This window comes from Oncorhynchus clarkii, chromosome 14 (assembly GCF_045791955.1).
Source record: "Oncorhynchus clarkii lewisi isolate Uvic-CL-2024 chromosome 14, UVic_Ocla_1.0, whole genome shotgun sequence".
Taxonomy (NCBI): Eukaryota; Metazoa; Chordata; class Actinopteri; order Salmoniformes; family Salmonidae; genus Oncorhynchus; species Oncorhynchus clarkii.
The window spans coordinates 7,505,822-7,525,785 of NC_092160.1; the positions used below are offsets into that span (position 1 = coordinate 7,505,822).

General features: G+C 44.5%; 3 protein-coding genes across 4 annotated transcripts in view; all 3 read right to left on the reverse strand.

Annotated features, from left to right (window-relative positions):
• LOC139366194 (protocadherin alpha-C2-like) overlaps window positions 1-4,004 on the reverse strand; it is a 30,018-nt gene extending 26,014 nt beyond the window's left edge. For both annotated transcript variants that reach the window (XR_011626728.1, XM_071103409.1), the window contains exon 1: window positions 1,457-4,004. Coding sequence is in view for 1 of the 2 variants with exons in the window: in XM_071103409.1 (XP_070959510.1) it covers window positions 1,457-3,862 (2,406 nt within the window). In the remaining variant the exon portion in view is untranslated. The remainder of the gene's footprint in view (window positions 1-1,456) is intronic.
• Window positions 4,005-4,448: 444 nt separating this feature from the next.
• On the reverse strand, window positions 4,449-6,293 carry LOC139365810 (protocadherin alpha-C2-like). Its single transcript, XM_071102886.1, has one exon. The coding sequence runs from the start codon at window positions 6,291-6,293 to the stop codon at window positions 4,449-4,451; it is 1,845 nt and encodes a 614-aa protein (XP_070958987.1).
• A 5,235-nt stretch (window positions 6,294-11,528) lies between these two features.
• Window positions 11,529-19,214, reverse strand: LOC139365940 (protocadherin-10-like). The gene is made up of 4 exons (XM_071102998.1): window positions 16,424-19,214; window positions 13,232-13,290; window positions 12,978-13,093; window positions 11,529-12,685 (listed from the first exon to the last, which is right to left on the reverse strand). The coding sequence occupies exons 1-4, from the start codon at window positions 18,977-18,979 to the stop codon at window positions 12,333-12,335; spliced, it is 3,084 nt and encodes a 1,027-aa protein (XP_070959099.1). The 5' UTR covers window positions 18,980-19,214; the 3' UTR covers window positions 11,529-12,332.
• Between the last annotated feature and the right edge of the window lie 750 nt (window positions 19,215-19,964).

Consider the following 19,964-nt stretch of genomic DNA (forward strand, 5'->3'; position numbering starts at 1 on the left):
TGAATATACTATTTCCGCATTTGAGCCCTCGTCCAAATCAGTTGCATTCAGTTTCACTACTACACGTCCAATTGGAGAATTCTCCATTATATCTATGTTGTAGCTGTCCTTATCAAATTTAGGGGCGTTGTCATTGGCATCCAGGACACGGACAATGATATTCGCTGTGCCTGTGCGTGACGGGACTCCTCCATCTACAGCAGTGAGTATTAGATTATGAACCGACTGCTCCTCTCTGTCTAAAGCCCTTTTCAGAATCAAATCAGTAAATTTAGACCCGTCTCTTCCGGTCTGTATTTCTATATTGAAGTGCTCGCTTTCACTCAGATAGTATGTTTTAATTGAATTCGTACCAATATCTGGGTCCACTGCATTGTTCAATGAGAACCTTTCGCCCGCAGGAGTAGACTCCGCTATATCCAAGTGCATTGTGTCTCTTCGAAAATGAGGCGCATTGTCGTTAATGTCCAGTATTTCCAATTCAATGTTGAACATTCTTACTGGATTTTCAATAGTTGCATCCAATTTGAGAAAGCATGTTGTTTTTGATATGCAAAGATATTCTCTGTCAATTTTTTCAACAATGTACAGCTCTCCTGTTTCTTTGTTCACATCCAAGTATTTCTTATTGGCAATGACGTCTAACCGCATTTTTCGTCTACTTAGTTCCAGCACGTCTAGTCCCAGATCAGCAGCTAAATTGGCGACAACAGAGCCTTCCTTTAATTCCTCCGGAATAGAATAGTGAGTAACCGCATACACCGTGTACAGGGCGGAATGGAATAGAAGAAAGACCGAGACGTACCTTCCCCAGTGCTCTGCGCTTCTGTGCGCCTCCATTGTTATATTTTGGTGTCCTGGTTAGTGAACAGTCAGGTCAAACACAACAAGAACAAGGAGAATAAAAATATTTACAAGAGAATAGCTCAACTCCTTTGGCGTTTATGTCGAGCCGAGCAGAAAAAATGTCATTTTTTGATGGTTTCAGCACCGGGAGCTGTCCATTGCGTTGGTACACTGCCTTAATAACTATGACGAATTGTCATGGCGATTATTGCATCACAAGCGAGTGTGTTTAGCTGGTGAACAGCGACGCTTTGTGCATATAACAAGCTTGCACATCTGTTCTCCCTTCTACTTTGTTGGACTATGTCTGGATATTATATATCCAGTAATTCTAGATAGATGTATGCAAATGTGTGAAGCATAATTACCTAAAAGACCAAGGTAGTCGATATGTGATCTCCGTTTTTTCTCAGACATTTCTATTGTAAAACTTGTTATAGACCAACATGATGTTGATTAGTTGTTTTTTCAAGAGCCAACAAGTGCTTTCTCTTAAATATCAACACATGTATTGACATTCACGCACTACGTGAATAGGTGAAGAGTCATACATGGACAACAGACCACAGTAAATTAGTTTTCTGATCAGAAATTACGAGTTTATTCTTACCTGCAGAGTAGAGGCTGCTGAGTCACTGGTCTCTGTCAATCCCGTGCTCCTTGGTAGACTGGACACAATATATCTGGAACCCGCCTTTGGCACAGGCTGTCTGACTACAAGCTTTCCTTTCCTCGTCTCCGCTAGAAACAGACTGTACCAGTAGGCATCGTTGGAGACCAGGGTGGAATCTGCGATGGTCGAATTCCTCTCGCTGATCACGCTGTTCCTACTTGGAGGGGCCGCTTTGCTGGGCATTGGTTTCTGACACTTCAGCACACAGGTGACCAATATGGTGATCAATAACAGAAAGGACACGGAGCCCAGGCCTATCACCAAATACAGGTTTATATCTGAAAATATGTCATATTCTAGAGGCACTTCAGTCATGTCAGAGTAGGCTTTAACGGCAGTCTCCACTGTTGAGAGCTTTATGGTAACTGTAGCAGAGAGAGCAGGATCCCCGTTGTCCTTGGCGATGACAACCAGCCGTTGATGACGCGGATCTCTGTAACTGAACATTCTCATAGTACGTATCTCTCCGTTGTATTGGTCCAGACTGAATAAGGTGGCGTCAGTAACCTGTAGAAACTGGTATGTAATCCGAGAGTTCTGGACCGAGTCCGTGTCTATGGCTATCACCTTGGAGACCAGGGATCCTTTATCGGTGGATCTGGGGATTTTCTCCTCCACCACGGAGCCGTGCGCGCGCCACGGAGACACTATGACCGGGGTGTTGTCGTTCTGGTCCACAATAATTATGTGGACAGTCACGTTACTGCTGAGCGGAGGAACACCAGAGTCTCTGGCCTCAATGTGGAAAAGGAACTCCTTCTCTATCTCATAGTCAAACGTCTTTAGTGCGTAAAGATTACCGTTCTCCGGATTGATGGAGAACAGCATGGACATGGAGGTGTTCACTATCTCCTTCTCTATGATGAAATAAACTAGATACTGGTTTTCATGGAGGTCTGGATCAAACGCAGTGAGGGAACTTAGCAAGGCCCCAGGTGCGTTATTCTCCATAACGGGTATAGTGTAGAACGACTGGGGGAACTGTGGAACGTTGTCGTTTACGTCTAGTAGTTCTAAAGTCATAGTTTCGTTGTCAGATAGTGGAGGGGAACCCCTGTCTGTTACCGTAAAAGTGATTTCATATTCAGGGACTTTCTCACGATCCAGAGGTTGTGAAACTACCAACTCATAATAGTTATCAGAAGATTCTCTCAGCGCAAAAGGTAATTTATCAGCTATACGAATATCAACTATCCCATTGTCACCTGAATCTTTATCGCTGACACTGACTACTGCTATCACCGTGTCTACTGCTATGTCCTCATTGACTGGACTTTGAAATGATTTGATTGATATTTCGGGATGATTATCATTCATATCCGTAACTAAAACGGTTAATTTACACTGACCTGTTAATGAATTGGACCCCTTATCCGTTGCAATTACTTCCATATCATAGATCCTGAAATCCTCATAATTTACCATTTCCTTTACCGTGATCTCCCCGTTGTTAGGGTTTAAATGGAACGTTTGTTGTGTTTTCTCTGATGTATACAGGCTATAAGAATATAATATTTCCGAATTGGTGCCCTCATCTAAGTCTGTTGCATTCAATTTAACAACAAGGCTTCCAATAGGGGAGTTTTCCATTATATCGATTTTGTAGTTGTCTTTGTCAAACTTAGGGGCGTTGTCGTTCGTATCTAAAACGCGAACAACTATACTGGCTGTACCAGAGCGCGCAGGGACTCCACCGTCTTCAGCGGTGAGTATTAGATTATGAACCGCCTGCTGCTCTCGGTCTAACACCCTTTTCAGTATCAAATCAGCGAATTTTGACCCGTCTCTTCCTGTCTGAATTTCGATGGTAAAGTGCTCATTTTCGCTCAATAGGTATGTTTTCACTGAGTTCGAGCCAACGTCAGGATCCACTGCATTGTTAACAGAAAATCGTTCACCACCCTGTGTTGCTTCTGAAATATCCAAGTTAATGGTGTCCCTTCGGAAATGGGGGGCGTTATCATTGATGTCCATTATCTCTATTTCGATGTAAAAGATCCGCTGTGGATTTTCAATAATAGCTTCCATTTTAAGAAAACATGATGTCTTAGCAGGGCAAAGATATTCCCTGTCCATCTTCTCTACAATGTACAGCTCCCCCGTTTCTTTGTTCACATCCAGATATTTTTTATTCGAGATAATGTCTAACCGCATCTTACGTCTACTCAATGTTTTCACATCCAAACCTAAATCAGCTGCAAGATTAGCCACAACGGAGCTCTCCTCCATTTCTTCAGGAATAGAATAGTGAGTAACGGCATATGCCGTGTTCAGGGCGGCAGAGAAAATAAGGAAGACCGAGACGTACCTTCTCCAGTGCTGTGCGCTGATACGTGCCTCCATTGTTATCTTTGTGAGCTTTGTTGACAAAGCAGTCAGGTCAAACAAAATGTGATACAACTGAATAAGATCTTTAAAACAGCATAGCACAATTCCTTTGGTGTTTAAGGGCGATCAGGGCAGAATAATCTCATTTTTTGACGGATTCAGCACTGGGAGCTGTCCACCACGATTGTACACTGTCTTCTTTATGACGAAATGTCATGGCGACGATTGCGTCGCAACATAGTGTTTTTAACTGGTAAACAGCGACACTTTGTGCATAAAACAAGGTTGTACATCTGACTAAAACAACATACAAGGACGCAAAAGTGTGGAGCATTGTTGCCTGAAAGATTGTGATGGACCTTAAGAATAGAGCAAGATCAAGGTAGCCTTTATGTGATTTATTTGATTTTGCCACATGTATTTATCTTTTAGAGGTTTTCGTAGACCTTTGGTATAGAGATTGAGTATTATTTTATAAGCACTGAAGTATCTTCCATTTAATAATAAAATACATGTATAGACGTTTACGCACAAGGTGAATTTGTAAAGAGTCATACACGGACAAAAGACTACATTAAAACAGCTGTTTAAATATCTGAAATTAAGAGTTTAGTATTACCTGCAAAGTAGAGGCCGCTGAGTCGCTGGTCTCTGTCAGGCCCGTGCTCCTTGGTAGACTGGACACGATGTATCTGGAACCTGCCTTTGGCACAGGCTGTCTGACTACCAGCTTTCCTTTCCTCGTCTCCGCTAGAAACAGACTGTACCAGTAGGCATCGTTGGAGACCAGGGTGGAATCCGCGATAGTCGAATTCCTCTCGCTGATCACGCTGTTCCTACTGGGAGGGGCCGCTTTACTTGGCATTGGTTTCTGACACTTCAGCACACAGGTGACCAATATGGTGATCAATAACAAAAAGGACACTGAGCCCAGGCCAATCACCAAATACAGGTTTAAATCTGAAAAGATGTCATATTCTAGAGGCACTTCAGTCATGTCAGAGTAGGCTTTAACGGCAGTCTCCACTGTTGAGAGCTTTATGGTAACTGTAGCAGAGAGAGCAGGATCCCCGTTGTCCTTGGCGATGACAACCAGCCGTTGATGACGCGGATCTCTGTAACTGAACATTCTCATAGTCCGGATTTCTCCGTTGTATTGGTCCAGACTGAATAAGGTGGCGTCAGTAACCTGTAGAAACTGGTATGTAATCCGAGAGTTCTGGACAGAGTCCGTGTCTATGGCTATCACCTTGGAAACCAGGGATCCTTTATCGGTGGATCTGGGGATCTTCTCCTCCACCACGGAGCCGTGCGCGCGCCACGGAGACACTATGACGGGGGTGTTGTCGTTCTGGTCCACAATAATTATGTGGACAGTCACGTTACTGCTGAGCGGAGGAACACCAGAGTCTCTGGCCTCAATGTGGAAAAGGAACTCCTTCTCTATCTCATAGTCAAACGTCTTTAGTGCGTAAAGATTACCGTTCTCCGGATTGATGGAGAACAGCATGGACATGGAGGTGTTCACTATCTCCTTCTCTATGATGAAATAAACTAGATACTGGTTTTCATGGAGGTCTGGATCAAACGCAGTGAGGGAACTTAGCAAGGCCCCGGGTGCATTATTCTCTATAACGGGTATAGTGTAGAACGACTGAGGGAAGAGTGGCCCGTTATCATTGACATCCAATAGATGTAAAGTTATCGTTTCATTATCAGACAAGGGGGGCGTTCCTCCATCGGTCACAACGAGTGTGATGTCATATTCTGGCACTTGCTCACGGTCTAATGGCTCTGAGACTTTGAGCTCATAAAGGACGTCAGAGGACTTGTTCAAAACAAATGGCAGGTTTTGGTTTATAGATAGGCTGACTTTGCCATTGTCACCTGTGTCCCTATCGCTTATCCCTACGATGGCTATGACTGTCCCCACGGGAATATTCTCATTAACTGTGCTCTTATAGGATTTAACGGTGATATCGGGATAGTTGTCGTTCATATCTGTAACGCGCACTACAACTTTACACTGCCCCAATAGGGGATGCTGTCCTTTGTCCTTAGCCTCAACATGCATCTCGTAAAACTTCATGTCTTCATAATCAATAGTGCCCTTCACTGTTATCTCTCCTGTGTTTGGATTTAGTGCAAAGACGTCTTGTGTTTTCTCTGATGTGTAAAGTGTGAATGAATACTTGATTTCTGCATTTGGGCCCTCATCTAAATCTGTGGCGTTAAGCTTCATTACTAGCGTTCCAATCGGGGAGTTCTCTGTCATATTAACGGAATAAACCGGGTGGTCGAATCGAGGGGCGTTGTCGTTGGTATCTAGCACCCTAACAATGATATTAGCTGTACCCGAGCGCGCAGGGACCCCGCCATCTACAGCGGTCAATATTAGATGATGAACGGCGTGCTCCTCTCGATCTAAAGCCTTTGTCAAAACCATGTCAACGTATTTAGTACCATCACTCCCAGTCTGAATTTCGATTGTGAAATGTTCGCTTTCACTGAGTTTGTACATTTTTACAGTGTTTATACCACCATCTGGGTCCACGGCATTTGGCAAGGAGAATCTCTCACCCGGGGTAGCCGATTCTGAAACATCAAGCTCTACCCTGTCTCTACGAAAATGAGGAGCATTATCATTGATATCTTTGATTTCTAACTCGATATTGAAAATGCGCAAGGGACTTTCAATGATAACGTCTAGTTTAACAAAACATGTTGTTGCGGTTTTCGATGGGCAGAGGTATTCTCTGTCCATCTTTTCAACAATGTAGAGCTCCCCTGTCTTTTTGTTGACATCCAGATATTTATTGCTTTCTTGGAACATTTCAAGTTTTACCTCGCGATGAGCCAGAACTCCAACCTCCAGACCCAAATCTGCGGCTAAATTGGCCACGACGGACCCCCTCTCCATCTCCTCGGGTATGGAGTACCGAGTCACGGACAAAGTGCTGCTCCATAACGTACAAAAAACAAAGACAGCCGAGAAACACCTTTTTTCCCGATGCATTCTGAACGTTGAATTCCAGCCAGACATAGACTCCTTATACACTCGGATGCTATTAATGAGTGTACAAAAATCCTGTGTAGCAGCCAGTTGTTCAGAGAATTATCGTTGTTATAAAATAAAGAGGCATGTTTGTTGAAGCTGAAACAGGTCTGTTCTGCAGCAGGGCTGGACGAGAGTGTCCTGGCTCCCTCTGAACAGAGCTGAGACATTTACTGGTGAACAGTGACACCGCGTGGTTAACACAGGAGGAGAGTCAGGCTGGGAGAGAGGTGTTCTGGTTGATGTGATTCTGCTAAGTATGCTATTGATATTCACATTACTAAGTATGAAGGGCATGTACACACATGGGCTAGCAGTGAATCAAATGTAGCGCCAAGTCCACCTATTAGAATTCTCTGACCTCTACTCAATGATTATAACATCACCCGCGAAAAACATGAATAAAATACAGTTTTGCTGTCTACTAACCTAACTTGACACAACAATAGACCGTTGGCAGGGATTTCAGCACCTCGCCAGTGGACAGCGCCTGAATATCACTTTAACCTAGCGTGTTTATTAATTTCAATCTAAACCTTTAGAAGGCCAAATATAGCAGGCCTGAATGGTTGAAAAACAGTAAAATTACTAACAGTTTATTTTAACATACAATTAATGAATTGTCTTGACTGTAATGTTGTGTATGCATCTGTCTCTTACATTCCGAACTGCCTCTGTATACTACGAAAATCCCGCCTAATTCCTGGTGTAAATCCCATACTGTTTTTGAATAGGCTTCTAGTTTACATAATCAAATTCATGAAGACGTGTTCCTCTAAGATATTTGTTAAATTAAATTAGTATTCGTGGATTCATTTACTTCTACCCGATGCCTTTGATGAAGGTTTTCGATTGCAAAAAAAATTGTTAATAGAAAACCTTCATAAAAAGGCATCGGGTAAAGGTGCATTAATCCGCGAATAAGAATATCATTGCAGTTTCTCTGGACCCCTGCAAGGTTGGTGTTCGTCCCCCCGCCCCCGTCCCCCCCGTCCCCCCGTCCCCCACCTTCATAAGTAAAATCGAATGTGACAGCCAGACAGCCACTCACAAAGTAGAGACCATAACGATCGCTGTCCATGGTGCTAAAACCATGTCTATACGGCTGCATGCCTACCGAATCGATGATAGGCTTTCTTTGGTGCCAGGTTGTGTATATCTTTGCTTCTGCTAATGTATACATTTTTATTGGTAGGTCTATTTGGTCGTAATTGTCTCATGTTAAGCCTAACATTTCACCAAGCTATACAAGGTGTTGCAATGCTGCCATTTAGACTGCTGGCTAGTGGCAATCATGTCATTACTTGTTCAGTAATTAAAGTTGGAAATTCAAACATTGCAGATTGAACGCGCTCTCTCCCAGCTTGGATACAAAGTTGTGCGTAAAACTAGACTATTAAGGACAAATAACACAGTCAGTCCACCCTCCAAACACTAATTTAGTAGGGATTTTTTCATTATGCAATGTACTATTTATATATTATTTAACCGTATTTAGTTGCTATTTATAAACTAGTAATTAACATTACTTAAAAAACAGCCTAACAATGAGGGAAAAAGTAGTCGGCTTGAGACTAAATTCAAACTCAGAGGGTTTTGTCTGGCTAATAGCCTTCACAAATGAGATGCAATATTCAAGGGATATTTCATTAAATCAAATGAAATCAAATACAAACATTTTCCCGTGACGCAAAAGGCACCCTATGGGGAGGATTTCTGTATGTTCAAAGTTACATATATTGAAAACGTGATCGCTGACAAGCAAAACATTTGTAGGGATTACGTCAACAATGGACTAATGAGAACAAATACAAACGAATCGTTTTGGGGTGGAATTTTGCATTAAGGAGAATGAGGGGCTCAATTTAAGATGTTGAAAAACTGCTGTATTTCATTCACCGTTCCGTTCTGCCCCGTTTCCCTGATGTTGTTATGATATTCAAGCTGTTTTAACCATCCCTGTAAGTGTCACTTCTGCGGGGAAATTGTTTTCTAAAACTAAAACTCATAAAGAACTACCTAAGGAAGCATTAGGCTCTTGGTCAGAAGTGCGCTTTTGAACACCTGAGTAAGCTCGACTCATTGCACTGGAGCCGTCGTCGACTTGACCACGGCATATGTTCACCCATATCCCCTTATACTTTTATTTTACATTTGTATTTTCTACTTGCACCAGGAAGTAGGCGGGACTTTGGTGTATTCTGTGTTCTTTTTTTCATCACAGGTCACATGCTGAGGAACCAGAGCCCACGCACGACCTCTACAGATGACCAGGAAGCCACTGATGAACCAGAGCCAACGTATGACCTCTACAGATGACCAGGAAGCCACTGATGAACCAGAGCCAACGTATGACCTCTACAGATGACCAGGAAGCCACTTAATCCCCAAACTGATATCTCTTCTCTCAAACCAATGCCAACACGATTGTGCTAATATCAACTAAACTAGCGGTCATTTCTAAAACACAACTAAGCCTTATGTGCTTTCTTGTCTGCTTCTTCCATGCATGCTTTCTGAGTGTTAGTGCCCTTTTTTAATGTGATCTATTCCATCATGTTGAACGTGTAGCACTGTGAAATAGTTTTGTTAAGTGAGTACTTTACTTGATTAGAAATTTGTTTTGAAATGCAAAGAAGCTTTTCCACCGCTCTCCCTCTGTTTGTGACTTAATGGTGCCCCCTGGTGGAGATCCAGCAGGCAGACTACATGTACTACAGATCTACAGTCTTTACAGATAGTAACCTTGGTAAGTAGATCTATACTAGGCCATGCCTGGTCACATCGGCCATGCACTGTGATAGGGCTGGTGTTTCATTCAGTTCTCTAAGGGTCTCCATTATCTCTGTACCATCTCATTATTATACATATCTAGGCCATGGTGTTCTGGCCACGCTTTTTAAGAGTGTTTATTAATTTACACTGACTTTCTATAAGTCTTTTGCTTACCTAACTAATGTGTCCCTCCCTGTGTTTCATTGATCTAGCGAAAGGGAGAAGCCGACTTGGAGGAAAATGTATGGGATTAGAGAGTATGATGAGTATAGGGATAAGCCTGCAGAATAAGCCCCATGGGTCACAGAGCTGCATGGGGTACACACATGGTCATCCCGTTCTCTAGTGATGAAACACGGAGGCTCCCTCTGAGGTTAGGATATAGAGCCTTTACTAGGCTTCAATAAGGTCAAAGGTCGGAGGCAGAAGGCTTATATGGGAGCACTGGCGTCTACACTGGATACTGAAGGGAAAGGGCATAACAGCCTCTATAGCAGGCATCAACTAGATTCAGCTGAAGACCGAACATAATGACAAATCATCCGATGGCAAATTGACCGCAAGAATCCCAAACAGATATAGTATTCGACGAACACATACTCATTTCAAACCTTGCTTTCATTTGTATACGATCACGTGTCTCTTATGCATGGAGAGTATTTGGGAACAGATATCTCAAATTAAAATCACTTGGAGCTGATCTCCTGTTTTTTTTGTTACAGTCTTTTATGTCCAATAATAACAAATAAAAATAAGAAATACATAAATATTTTTTTTTGCTCAGAAAACTTGGAGGTGCAATTAAAACCACCAATTAGGGAACCCTGCACTATAGTAATTATGGTGATGATATTAACGTTTTTGGTCAGGGATCCTATGGAACACAACACTGCTGCAGATTAAGTGTACCAAACTCTATACAATGTTACAACAGGCTATGGTTAATATTCATAGACACAACTTCATATTTTATGACATGTGAAAAATTGTATGCCTCCATTTTTAAGCCGATTCAATAGCTCTACGTACTATATCACCTTTATTTAAGTGATGTTTAGCTGAACTAACGAACTCTAGCCCTGCTGTACCGTCCCCATGGCTCTCCTCCTCCTCCTCCTCCCCAGGAAGAGAGAAGGTTACACTCTAGTTCGAGAAGCGTCTTGCCTCCATGGAGACCGTTTCCTTATTAACAAAATTATTTTCAATCTGAGGCATGCGCCGACCTAATTACCCCCGTGAATCCGGCCGATAGACTACTCATCTGTTGACATTCGGAACTCATTCCCCGGGATATTAAAAGGAAAAGGGCATGGAGAGAGTGGGCAGAAGGTTCGGAATATCGCATCCAGGTGTGGCATTTGGAACGGAAGCTGCTAGCCCGCGGCTTGTGTCCAAGTCCCACCGTCTTTAATTAAATTATATTTCGAGGAGAGATTCTGTTTGTTCAGTTAATGAACCTCGACTATTCTCTACGGGCGAATGGAAATGCGAGCACCCTAATTAGCATATGTTAGCATTTTACTATGTTTATTCCTTGCCACGGAAAACAGCTTACGTTGGCAGAAAGCCTGCCCCGGAGTTAGTGTGCCGTGGAACTTTTTTACCCTAAAACAATTTCCCAACTTTAAAGTGGATGGGTGACTCAAGCTGATTAAACATTGAATACGTGTCTCACTCAATTTAATCCATCCTTAGAATTAAACCTTTACTGCCTCTAGGCCTGTTTGGGGAAAGCTGGTAATGACAAGAGAATGCGTAATAGGCTCCATAATATAAGAAAGAAAACCATATATGAGAAAAAATACTTTATTCCCAGAAATGTATATACAGTATATGTGTTGGGTAGTTGACTGTTTAAGTCTTTGTGGATCACCTGTATCACAATTGCAGTTTGCGTCTACAAGTAGGCTATATTCATATATATTCACACAAGATCTGCTTGACAGACCCCCACATTTTAAAACATTTCAGGTGAATGAATGCAACCTGGTTATTTGTATTTATTTTCCTTTTCTTAAACATTCAAAAATAGAATTCATATTTATAACAATGTGCAAAGCGCTGTCCAATCTTAGGCTATTTGTATGTTTCTCGTCAAACTGTTGATCCACGCTGATTGTCAAAATAATAATGCTAATGCTAATGATCATAATACTAATAATTAATAATGATGATTTATCATACTGGGCTACAGGTAGCCTAGCAGTTAAGAGCATTGGGCCAGTAACCAAAATGTCGCTGGTTCAAATCTCCAAGACGACTAGGTGAAAAATCTGTCGATGTTCCATTGAGCAAGGCACTTAACCCTAATTGCTCCTTTAAATCGCTTTGGATAAGAGCGTCTGGTAAATGACTCAAATCCATTGAAAAACAGACTGTGGGAAACATGTGGCAGTAATGTGTCAAAAATAGCAATGGCCAACAGTGGCACATGTAAAAATGAGATCACTCTTCTTAGATTCATCTCCTCAACATTAGTCCATCTCCCTCGTTCCTTTATTATAGAGGTCGAAAGTTCATTCATTCATTCCGGCATTTGTACACTTATTTAATTTATTCCTTTCATCCTTAGTCTGTTTACTATGTTAGCAGACATAGGGCTCATTCATACCATAGAGGCTACTCACTCACTCATTCCCTCTCAGGAGCCCATTATTAATCATTATACAGGTCATTGTTGATGACAGCTGCTGCTGCGTCTGTCTGGGGCTCGTAGTTGTGGATGAAGCGTCTCTTCTTGCCAAAGGTAGAGAAGGAGTTGTGGACGTCCAGCTCGCTGCGGTGGTGGGTGGCTGCTGGCCTCAGGGTGCACAGAGCCGACGGCGTGCCCGGGATGTACACGTTATGCTGATAGTCTGGAGGTGGGTGGGGGTGAGGGTGAGGGTGGGGGTGGGGGTGTGGCGGGAGTGGAGGCTGCTGGGGTTGGGGCTGTTGCTGGGGTGGAGGGGTGCACCGGGGGGTCCAAGAGCGAGGAGGAGGCCCAGTGGCAGGAGGAGACATCTTGTAGTCTGTGGAAGTAGAGCGATTATGTCAATGAACATACTGCGTGACTGAAATCAAGGTGAGACGGATATCACAAAACACACACGCGTACGTCGTAGAAGTGGTACACCTATGTGCTCATTAGCCACCTGTTCATTGGCTGTTTTCTATTATCCAGGGAGAGGCATTAGATGTGTGTGTGTGTGTGTGTGTGTGTGTGTGTGTGTGTGTGTGTGTGTGTGTGTGTGTGTGTGTGTGTGTGTGTGTGTGCGTGCGTGCGTGCATGCCTGTGTGTTTCAGGCCCAGGCCTTCACCTACCCCTCATGTGGGTGCCCCAGGTCCAGTACTGGCCAGTCATGGGTGTCATGTAGTTCTCTGGGTCTGCATGCATGGCCTTCCTCATCAGAGTGCCATCCATGTTGATAGAGTTACAGCTGCAGAGGATAAAGATTCATACCATAAATGATCACATAATGCTTTATGGCATGAACACACACCGGCCAAAAATGAATAACGTACATATCAAAAGACCGGTATGCTGAGGTAAGTGTAATGTCAAAAGCAATGGTTACCTTTTCAAAGAGGAGTTCTGGTTCTTTGTGAGGGTCCAGTCTGTGTTTGGTTGCTTGAGCTATAGATAAAGGAGAGAAAATACTATCTTAAAACATGTCCTGTCTTACAAACCACCAAACAACCGTTCTGAAATCACCCAGCAGTAATATAGCCTACTGGTTCAACGACTTTGCCGAAGAGTAGGGATACATATCCAATAGTATACATTTTTCATTTCCATATTCTAGGCTTCATTATATCCGGATATCTTTTTCCATGGAGCTTGACTGCCACCCTGTGGCCTTATTTCAGAACGCAGTGAGGAAGTGCGCCGTGCCATAAGCAATGACTTGCCTGTCAATTATTTCGCTTTCATCCACCGCAGCACAGCAGGGGAGGGGACCGACACCGCGGAGTGATATTTATTCCGGGTATAAATCTCATAGTAGCCTATGGATTCCACGCTCTATTAATTGACTTAGAGCTGTTAACAAGAAGAATGCGACGTAAGCTATTATTGGAATCGGTATTCAAAATACATTCATCGGGAGTAATACACAAAACTCAATTAGAACCCCACCGGGATGAAACGAAAACACGATTTTAATCTTCAAAGAACACCGTGCCACTCAGGAAATTAAGAAAATGACACAAGTAATTGTTTTGTGGGTTTTATGCATCATTTTTTAATGTTCCTATTACTCTGATGCTCTGAGAACATGCTTTGAATTACTGTCTTGCTGAGAAGCGGGAAAGGTTGTGCAGTCCTTGCAGCTTTACACACTGTAGGTCATCTCTCTGTTTCACAGACCACTCCACTTTTTCACCTTCTCAATTTATGTATTTTTTTTTGTATCACCCTGCTGAAATTACACTACACGCAGGCCTACATACAACAACATTGTTATGGCTGACAACTAGGCTATATAACCATCCCACTGTTTCATTGGTAAGTCTTTGAGGTTTTCTGCTTTCATCCGCGACATGACTCTCGGGGAACACAGGGGTGATTTAAGGGTACCAATTAACGTCATCAAGGACACCAAGCCCCTGGAGGGACATAGCTGCTAGCAGAACAATCATCATGACCTAGAATCAAGTTCTTTATATGGCCAGAGGTGTTCTTGCTATGAACGGGACTGACATTTTTAGTCTTCGTCTACACGGAGATGGAGATGTTCCAGGGAAAAAGTGTGTCCCTTTATCCGTCACACTGTCTGCCTACATTGTACCAGATTATAGAGATGACAAAAGGCAATACGCACACATCACATTCACGGTCTGCCGGTCCCATCTAGTGACTCCGGCAACAGCGGTGTCGACATCGCCTCCCCCTCTCTCTCCCTCCCCCATCCTTCACAGTTGCTCAGAACACGGGTTTTACCAGCCTGGTCTCATAGACTAGACGTAACATTGTAAAGGTAAATCTGGGACAGTCAAATTAGTATGATATGTTACGTTTGGTATGGTTACATGCTAGCAAATTCCAATAGACTTCCAGTCATTTTGCTAGCGCTATTTAGCATTGGCTTGGAAAACTACCTTGAGCTTCCTTCATACTGAACACATTGACATGCAAATGTTATCCACAAGTTCATCTGACTCTGGGGAAGTAGATAAAGGGCCTGGTCAGGGTAGATGGTGCAGGTGTATAACGAAACATTTAGCAATCCTAAGGTTGCGTGTTCGGATCTCATCACGTACAATTTTAGCTAATTAGCAACTACTTAGCATAACCCTAACCCTTTAACCTAATTACTAACCTTAACCCTAAACCCTAAACCCTAGCCAAGCTAACGTTAGCCACCTAGCTAACGATTCCCACAACAAATTGTGATTCGTAACATATCATACGTTTTTCTGAATTTGTAACATTTTGTGCGAATTGAAATTCGTAACATATCATACAAAATATAATTCGTAACATATCATACAAAATGTAATTTCTAACATGTCATACAAAATGGATGGTGGACATCAGAAATTAATACATACCATACGAAACTGTACATATTATAGTAGTTGGAGTGTCCCTGATTTACATTTACTATGTTATGTCTGCCCCTGAGTCCGGGTTACAGGATCCACAGCTCTCTCCTCTCTCATTCCGCGAGGACAACGCCAGGGCACTCTACAGGCGCGCCACGTCCCAGCCTGGTACTTGGACCCCTTCACCCGTCCCCCAAAATTATCTCTTTGCATTTTTCATCAATAATGGACACGACCCCTTTCGTATGCACGGCATTGTGGGTCGTATAATGTCTCGGCCGTGTCTGTGCCCTTGAGGCATAGTTAGTGGGGTTATTGGCCCAAAACCGTTAGAATGAAAATGAGTAGAGGTGCAGACTTCTTCAGAACGGTCGTTGATAGAATACTACAGCCCAGACAAGCGGGGTTCTATTTCAAACTTGCTCCCGTCATTACGTGTCTGTCAGCCGTTCACCTTGTAGCCCGGTAAAAATTCGCAGACGCTACAAGAAATCAATTCAAACTGGTGTTTTCTTTATAGGAAAGTATAGACTGAATGTCTGTCTCTCTCTCGTATCACATAGCAGCAGACAGAACAGACAATGACATTGTACCCACAATACTCAATCATACAAACGTTATGGGATTTCTCAAAACCCCCTATTATTCCAAACATGTTTACAAATAAACAAACAATGGGCAAATGAGGATTATAGACAGCGCAAATAGATGAGAAACAAGACGTGGATCGGGGATCGAAATACAAGCATCGATGAAAACATGACTGAGGTTTATTCCTCTCCGTTGCTCTGTGAAACGGAGATCTCTGGCAGACTGTTCAGTTCTGTGTGCGAGAGGAGAGAAATGCGCTCCACAACACATGCTCAGCGTAAAGTATACTGTGGCGTGTTCCGCTTTCTGTCATAGCCTTTGTGAATAGAATATCCACTCTCTAATTATTTCACTTCCTTTTCATTTACTCACATGCCATTACTGTATAATCAAGGTTGTGGTTTGTCAAATATAAACACCAACAGAAATGTAAACTAAATACGTGTTGGTTGCATTAGGAGAAAGTTTACCAAGTCAGATTTATTTTTACGTTGATATGAATATCGTTCAAGTCCAGGCAAACATATTACACTTTCGCTTGTATGATTTGACCTTCATTAGGTGGAATGTCGTGTACTTGATGATTATCAAAATCAATTATTTGAAAGCCAACACATTTACTCTCACGTTACCTCATTTGGAGTGGTGGCTCCGGAATGGTTATTCACCGATGAGCTCCGGTGGTGCGCGCTCCAAGCCAAGTTATCAGCCCCCTTTGCCTCGTTGTTCCTCGGGGTGCTAATGGGGCTGCATGGCTTCAGGAACATAAAGTCGCTCTTAGCTGACTCGGGGGTCAGACATACTTTATAACAGTAGGCTTGGGACAGAGTACCGTTGCCATTTACCTCCATGCAGTTGGTGGGCACCTTCGCCCCGGTGGAGATCTGCAGGTTTAGGTTAGATTTCTTGAACACCTCCGGGGGCGGCTCTGGTTGGAAGCCCCCGCAACAGCAGCAGGCGAAGGGGGGGAGGTTATACCCACTGATGGTCTCTCTGTCCTTGTAACACTTGACCGCAGCCAGGACGATAATAGCCACCAGGAAGATTAGCGAGATGGTGCTCAGTGACACGATCAAGTAGAGGGCGAGGTTGGAGGGGGGCTGGGGGCTCAGAGTGAGGTCGCCGAAATCAGACAGGGACTCCGGCACATTGTCAACCACGGAGAGGAGGATAGAGACGGTGGCGGAGAGAGGCGGCTGCCCGTTGTCCTTGACCAGAATGACGACTCTCTGCCTCGTAGCGTCCTTATCCACGAACCGGCGAATCGTTCTTATTTCTCCCGTGTAGAGGGCGACACTGACCAGCCCCGGGTCCGTAGCCTGGAGCACCTGGTAGGAGAGGCGCGAGTTCTGTCCTGCGTCCGCATCTAGCGCAGTGATCTTGGCGACTAAGTGCCCCGCATCCACTGACCTCGGGACTACCTCTGTCGCCACGGTCCCGTTCTTGGGCAATGGGGACACGATAACCGGAGCATTATCATTCTGGTCCAAAACGAACACATTTACTGTGACATTGCTGCTGAGCGGAGGGAAACCGGCGTCCTGCGCCTGCACCCGTATCTGAAAGTTCCTTAGCTGTTCGTAGTCAAAGGATCGCAGCGCATAAATGTTTCCATTGTCCGAGTTGATGGAGACGTAAGTGGACACGGGCATGCCTTGGATCTGACCCTCTAGAATCGAGTAGGACAGATAGGCGTTCTGATTAGAATCAGGGTCGAAAGCAGTGACTGAGCAAATGAATGCGCCCGGGGCATTATTCTCGGTCACATAAACTGTGTATGATGGCTGTGCGAAGCGCGGGGGGTTATCATTAATATCAGACACTTGGACGAGGATGGTTTTCCTCGTGGAGAGAGACGGGGAGCCCAGGTCCCGGGCCGTGAGGGTGATGTTGTACTCGGAGACGGCTTCTCTGTCGAGAAACTCGCTAGTCACCAGAGTGTAGTAGTTCTTAAAGGAGGAGTGGAGCTGGAAGGGGACGTTGCTGGAGATCTGGCAGTCCACATTCCCGTTCTCTCCCGAGTCCCGGTCCATGACACTTATAACGGCTATCACCGTGCCCGGTGGCGCGTCTTCCTGGACAGGTGTGGACACGGAGGTGAGGATGACTTCCGGCGCGTTGTCATTCACATCTAAGACATCCACCAGTACCTTACTGTGCACGGCCACTGCGGAGGGACCCCTGTCTTTAGCCTGCACGTACAGCTCATAAACACTCGCTTTCTCATAGTCCACAATCCCCTTCACTCGGATCTCACCCGTATACTGGTCCACGCTGAACAGCTCGCGCACTTTGAGCGGTGCGTGCCCACTGAACGCGTATGAGACCTCTCCGTTCGCACCCTCGTCCAAATCAGTGGCATTTAGCTTCAGCACTAAAGTCCCTCTCGGTGCGTTTTCTACCAGGCTCGCCCGGTAAACAGACCGGTCGAAAACTGGCACGTTGTCGTTGGCATCCAGCACCGTGATGGTGATGAGAGCCGTGCCCGAACGCTCTGGCGACCCCCCGTCCACGGCTGTGAGCACCATCTCGTGCGTCTTCTGCTGCTCCCTGTCCAGCGGGGTCCCCAGCACGAGCTCGGCAAACTTGCTCCCGTCATTACGTGTCTGGATGTTTAGTACAAAGTGCTCGTTGGAGCTCAGCTGGTAGGATCGGAGCGAGTTGGTGCCCACGTCCTGGTCCTGCGCGCTCTCCAACGGGAACCGGGACCCGGGCGCCGCTGACTCTGTAATCTCCAGATTGAACTCGCTCCACGGGAAGCTGGGAGAGTTGTCGTTCACATCCAAAATCTCCACCTCCACTCTGTACAGTTCTAACGGATTCTCGATCACCACTTGCAAGTGTAAGAAGCAGGTCGGGCTCCGTTCACACAGCTCCTCGCGGTCGATCTTCTCGTTAACAAATAAAATACCGTTTTCCAGATTCACCTCTAAGTACTGTTTCTTGGCACCGGAGACTATCCGGAAGCGACGGGCGGACAGTTTGGCCACGTCCAAACCGAGGTCCTCAGCGATGTTACCGACAAAAGCCCCGTGGTCCAACTCCTCGGGGATGGAGTACCGAATCTGTGCCAGAACCAGGTCCACCACACACGCGCACACCAGCAGGCACACCACCAGCCCGGTTAACGGTGTCCACCGCGTGGTCGTGAGCCTGTGCTCCATCTCAATGCTTCCCAAGAAAATCATCAACCGTGAAAACAGCACAGAATGAGTTTACCCGTAACTGACATTATGCGCTTTGTAAAATGATTCGTGGATTCGTTTCCAGTTGTTGTAGAAAACAAACAAGCAAACACTTCAGAGCGTGTTGCTCCTTTACGCACTTACAATGTAACCTACTTTCATCAAAGTAGTACTCTTTAGAATAATAAAAACAAGAATGTAAACTTGGAGGGGAGGAGAGGAGTTGAGCGTCTCTATGTGTTGTGCTCCCCGCGCGCAATACCGGCAGTGTGTGAGCGCGGGAGGCTCGCGCTCTGAATTTCCAGTTTATTAGACAATCGGGCTGGTGGGGAGGAGGGTGTGTGTGTGTGTGTGTGTGTGTGTGTGTGTGTGTGTGTGTGTGTGTGTGTGTGTGTGTGTGTGTGTGTGTGTGTGTAAGGAGAGGGAGGGGTTCCGTAGTTGCGAGCAGCACTGTATTGGAGAACGAAGACACGAGAGCAGGGACTCTAATTACAGTAGCACGGTTAACCCTTTCTCTGGTGCAGCTCCTCGGAGCGATTAGAGACGCGAAAGCAGCGTAGCTTTCAGTCGAGACATCAGGGGCTGATCTGGATTAATAGCTAATTGCTTTTCATCGAGGGTGTCGTTTTCTAGTTACTGCGCTGCGCAGCTGACGGAGGTTTCAGAGATCTCGCACTGCAAAGTGTCCTTCAGGCCTTTAAAGACAACACTTTACATAGACACAGAGTTGGAAATAAAAGCCACTAAAAAAGGCTCTTCTTGTTTCATATAGCTACTGGCCAGTATATGAAACTGTGCCTCCAATAGCTTCTTAGAAAATGAAAACCAAAATGACCACATTGATGATTAAATCAGCATAGAGAATTTGGGGTTTACAAAAATATTATCCTTAATGGGTTATTCAATTTTAAAAGTTGTTTGTGATCATCTATTTTCCCATCTAAAAAAGAATGACAATCGTTCAAAGAGGAACTGATACTCTGGTACA

Coding starts and splice junctions, on each gene's coding strand:
- LOC139365810 (XM_071102886.1), bottom strand. CDS start 6,293: ATGGTTTTGACAAAGGCTTTAGATCGAGAGGAGCACGCCGTTCATCAT.
- LOC139365940 (XM_071102998.1), bottom strand. CDS start 18,979: ATGATTTTCTTGGGAAGCATTGAGATGGAGCACAGGCTCACGACCACG. Junction 13,094..13,231: donor CAGAACTCCTCTTTGAAAAG/GTAACCATTGCT, acceptor TATCCTCTGCAG/CTGTAACTCTATCAACATGG. Junction 12,686..12,977: donor CTGGGGCACCCACATGAGGG/GTAGGTGAAGGC, acceptor CTACTTCCACAG/ACTACAAGATGTCTCCTCCT.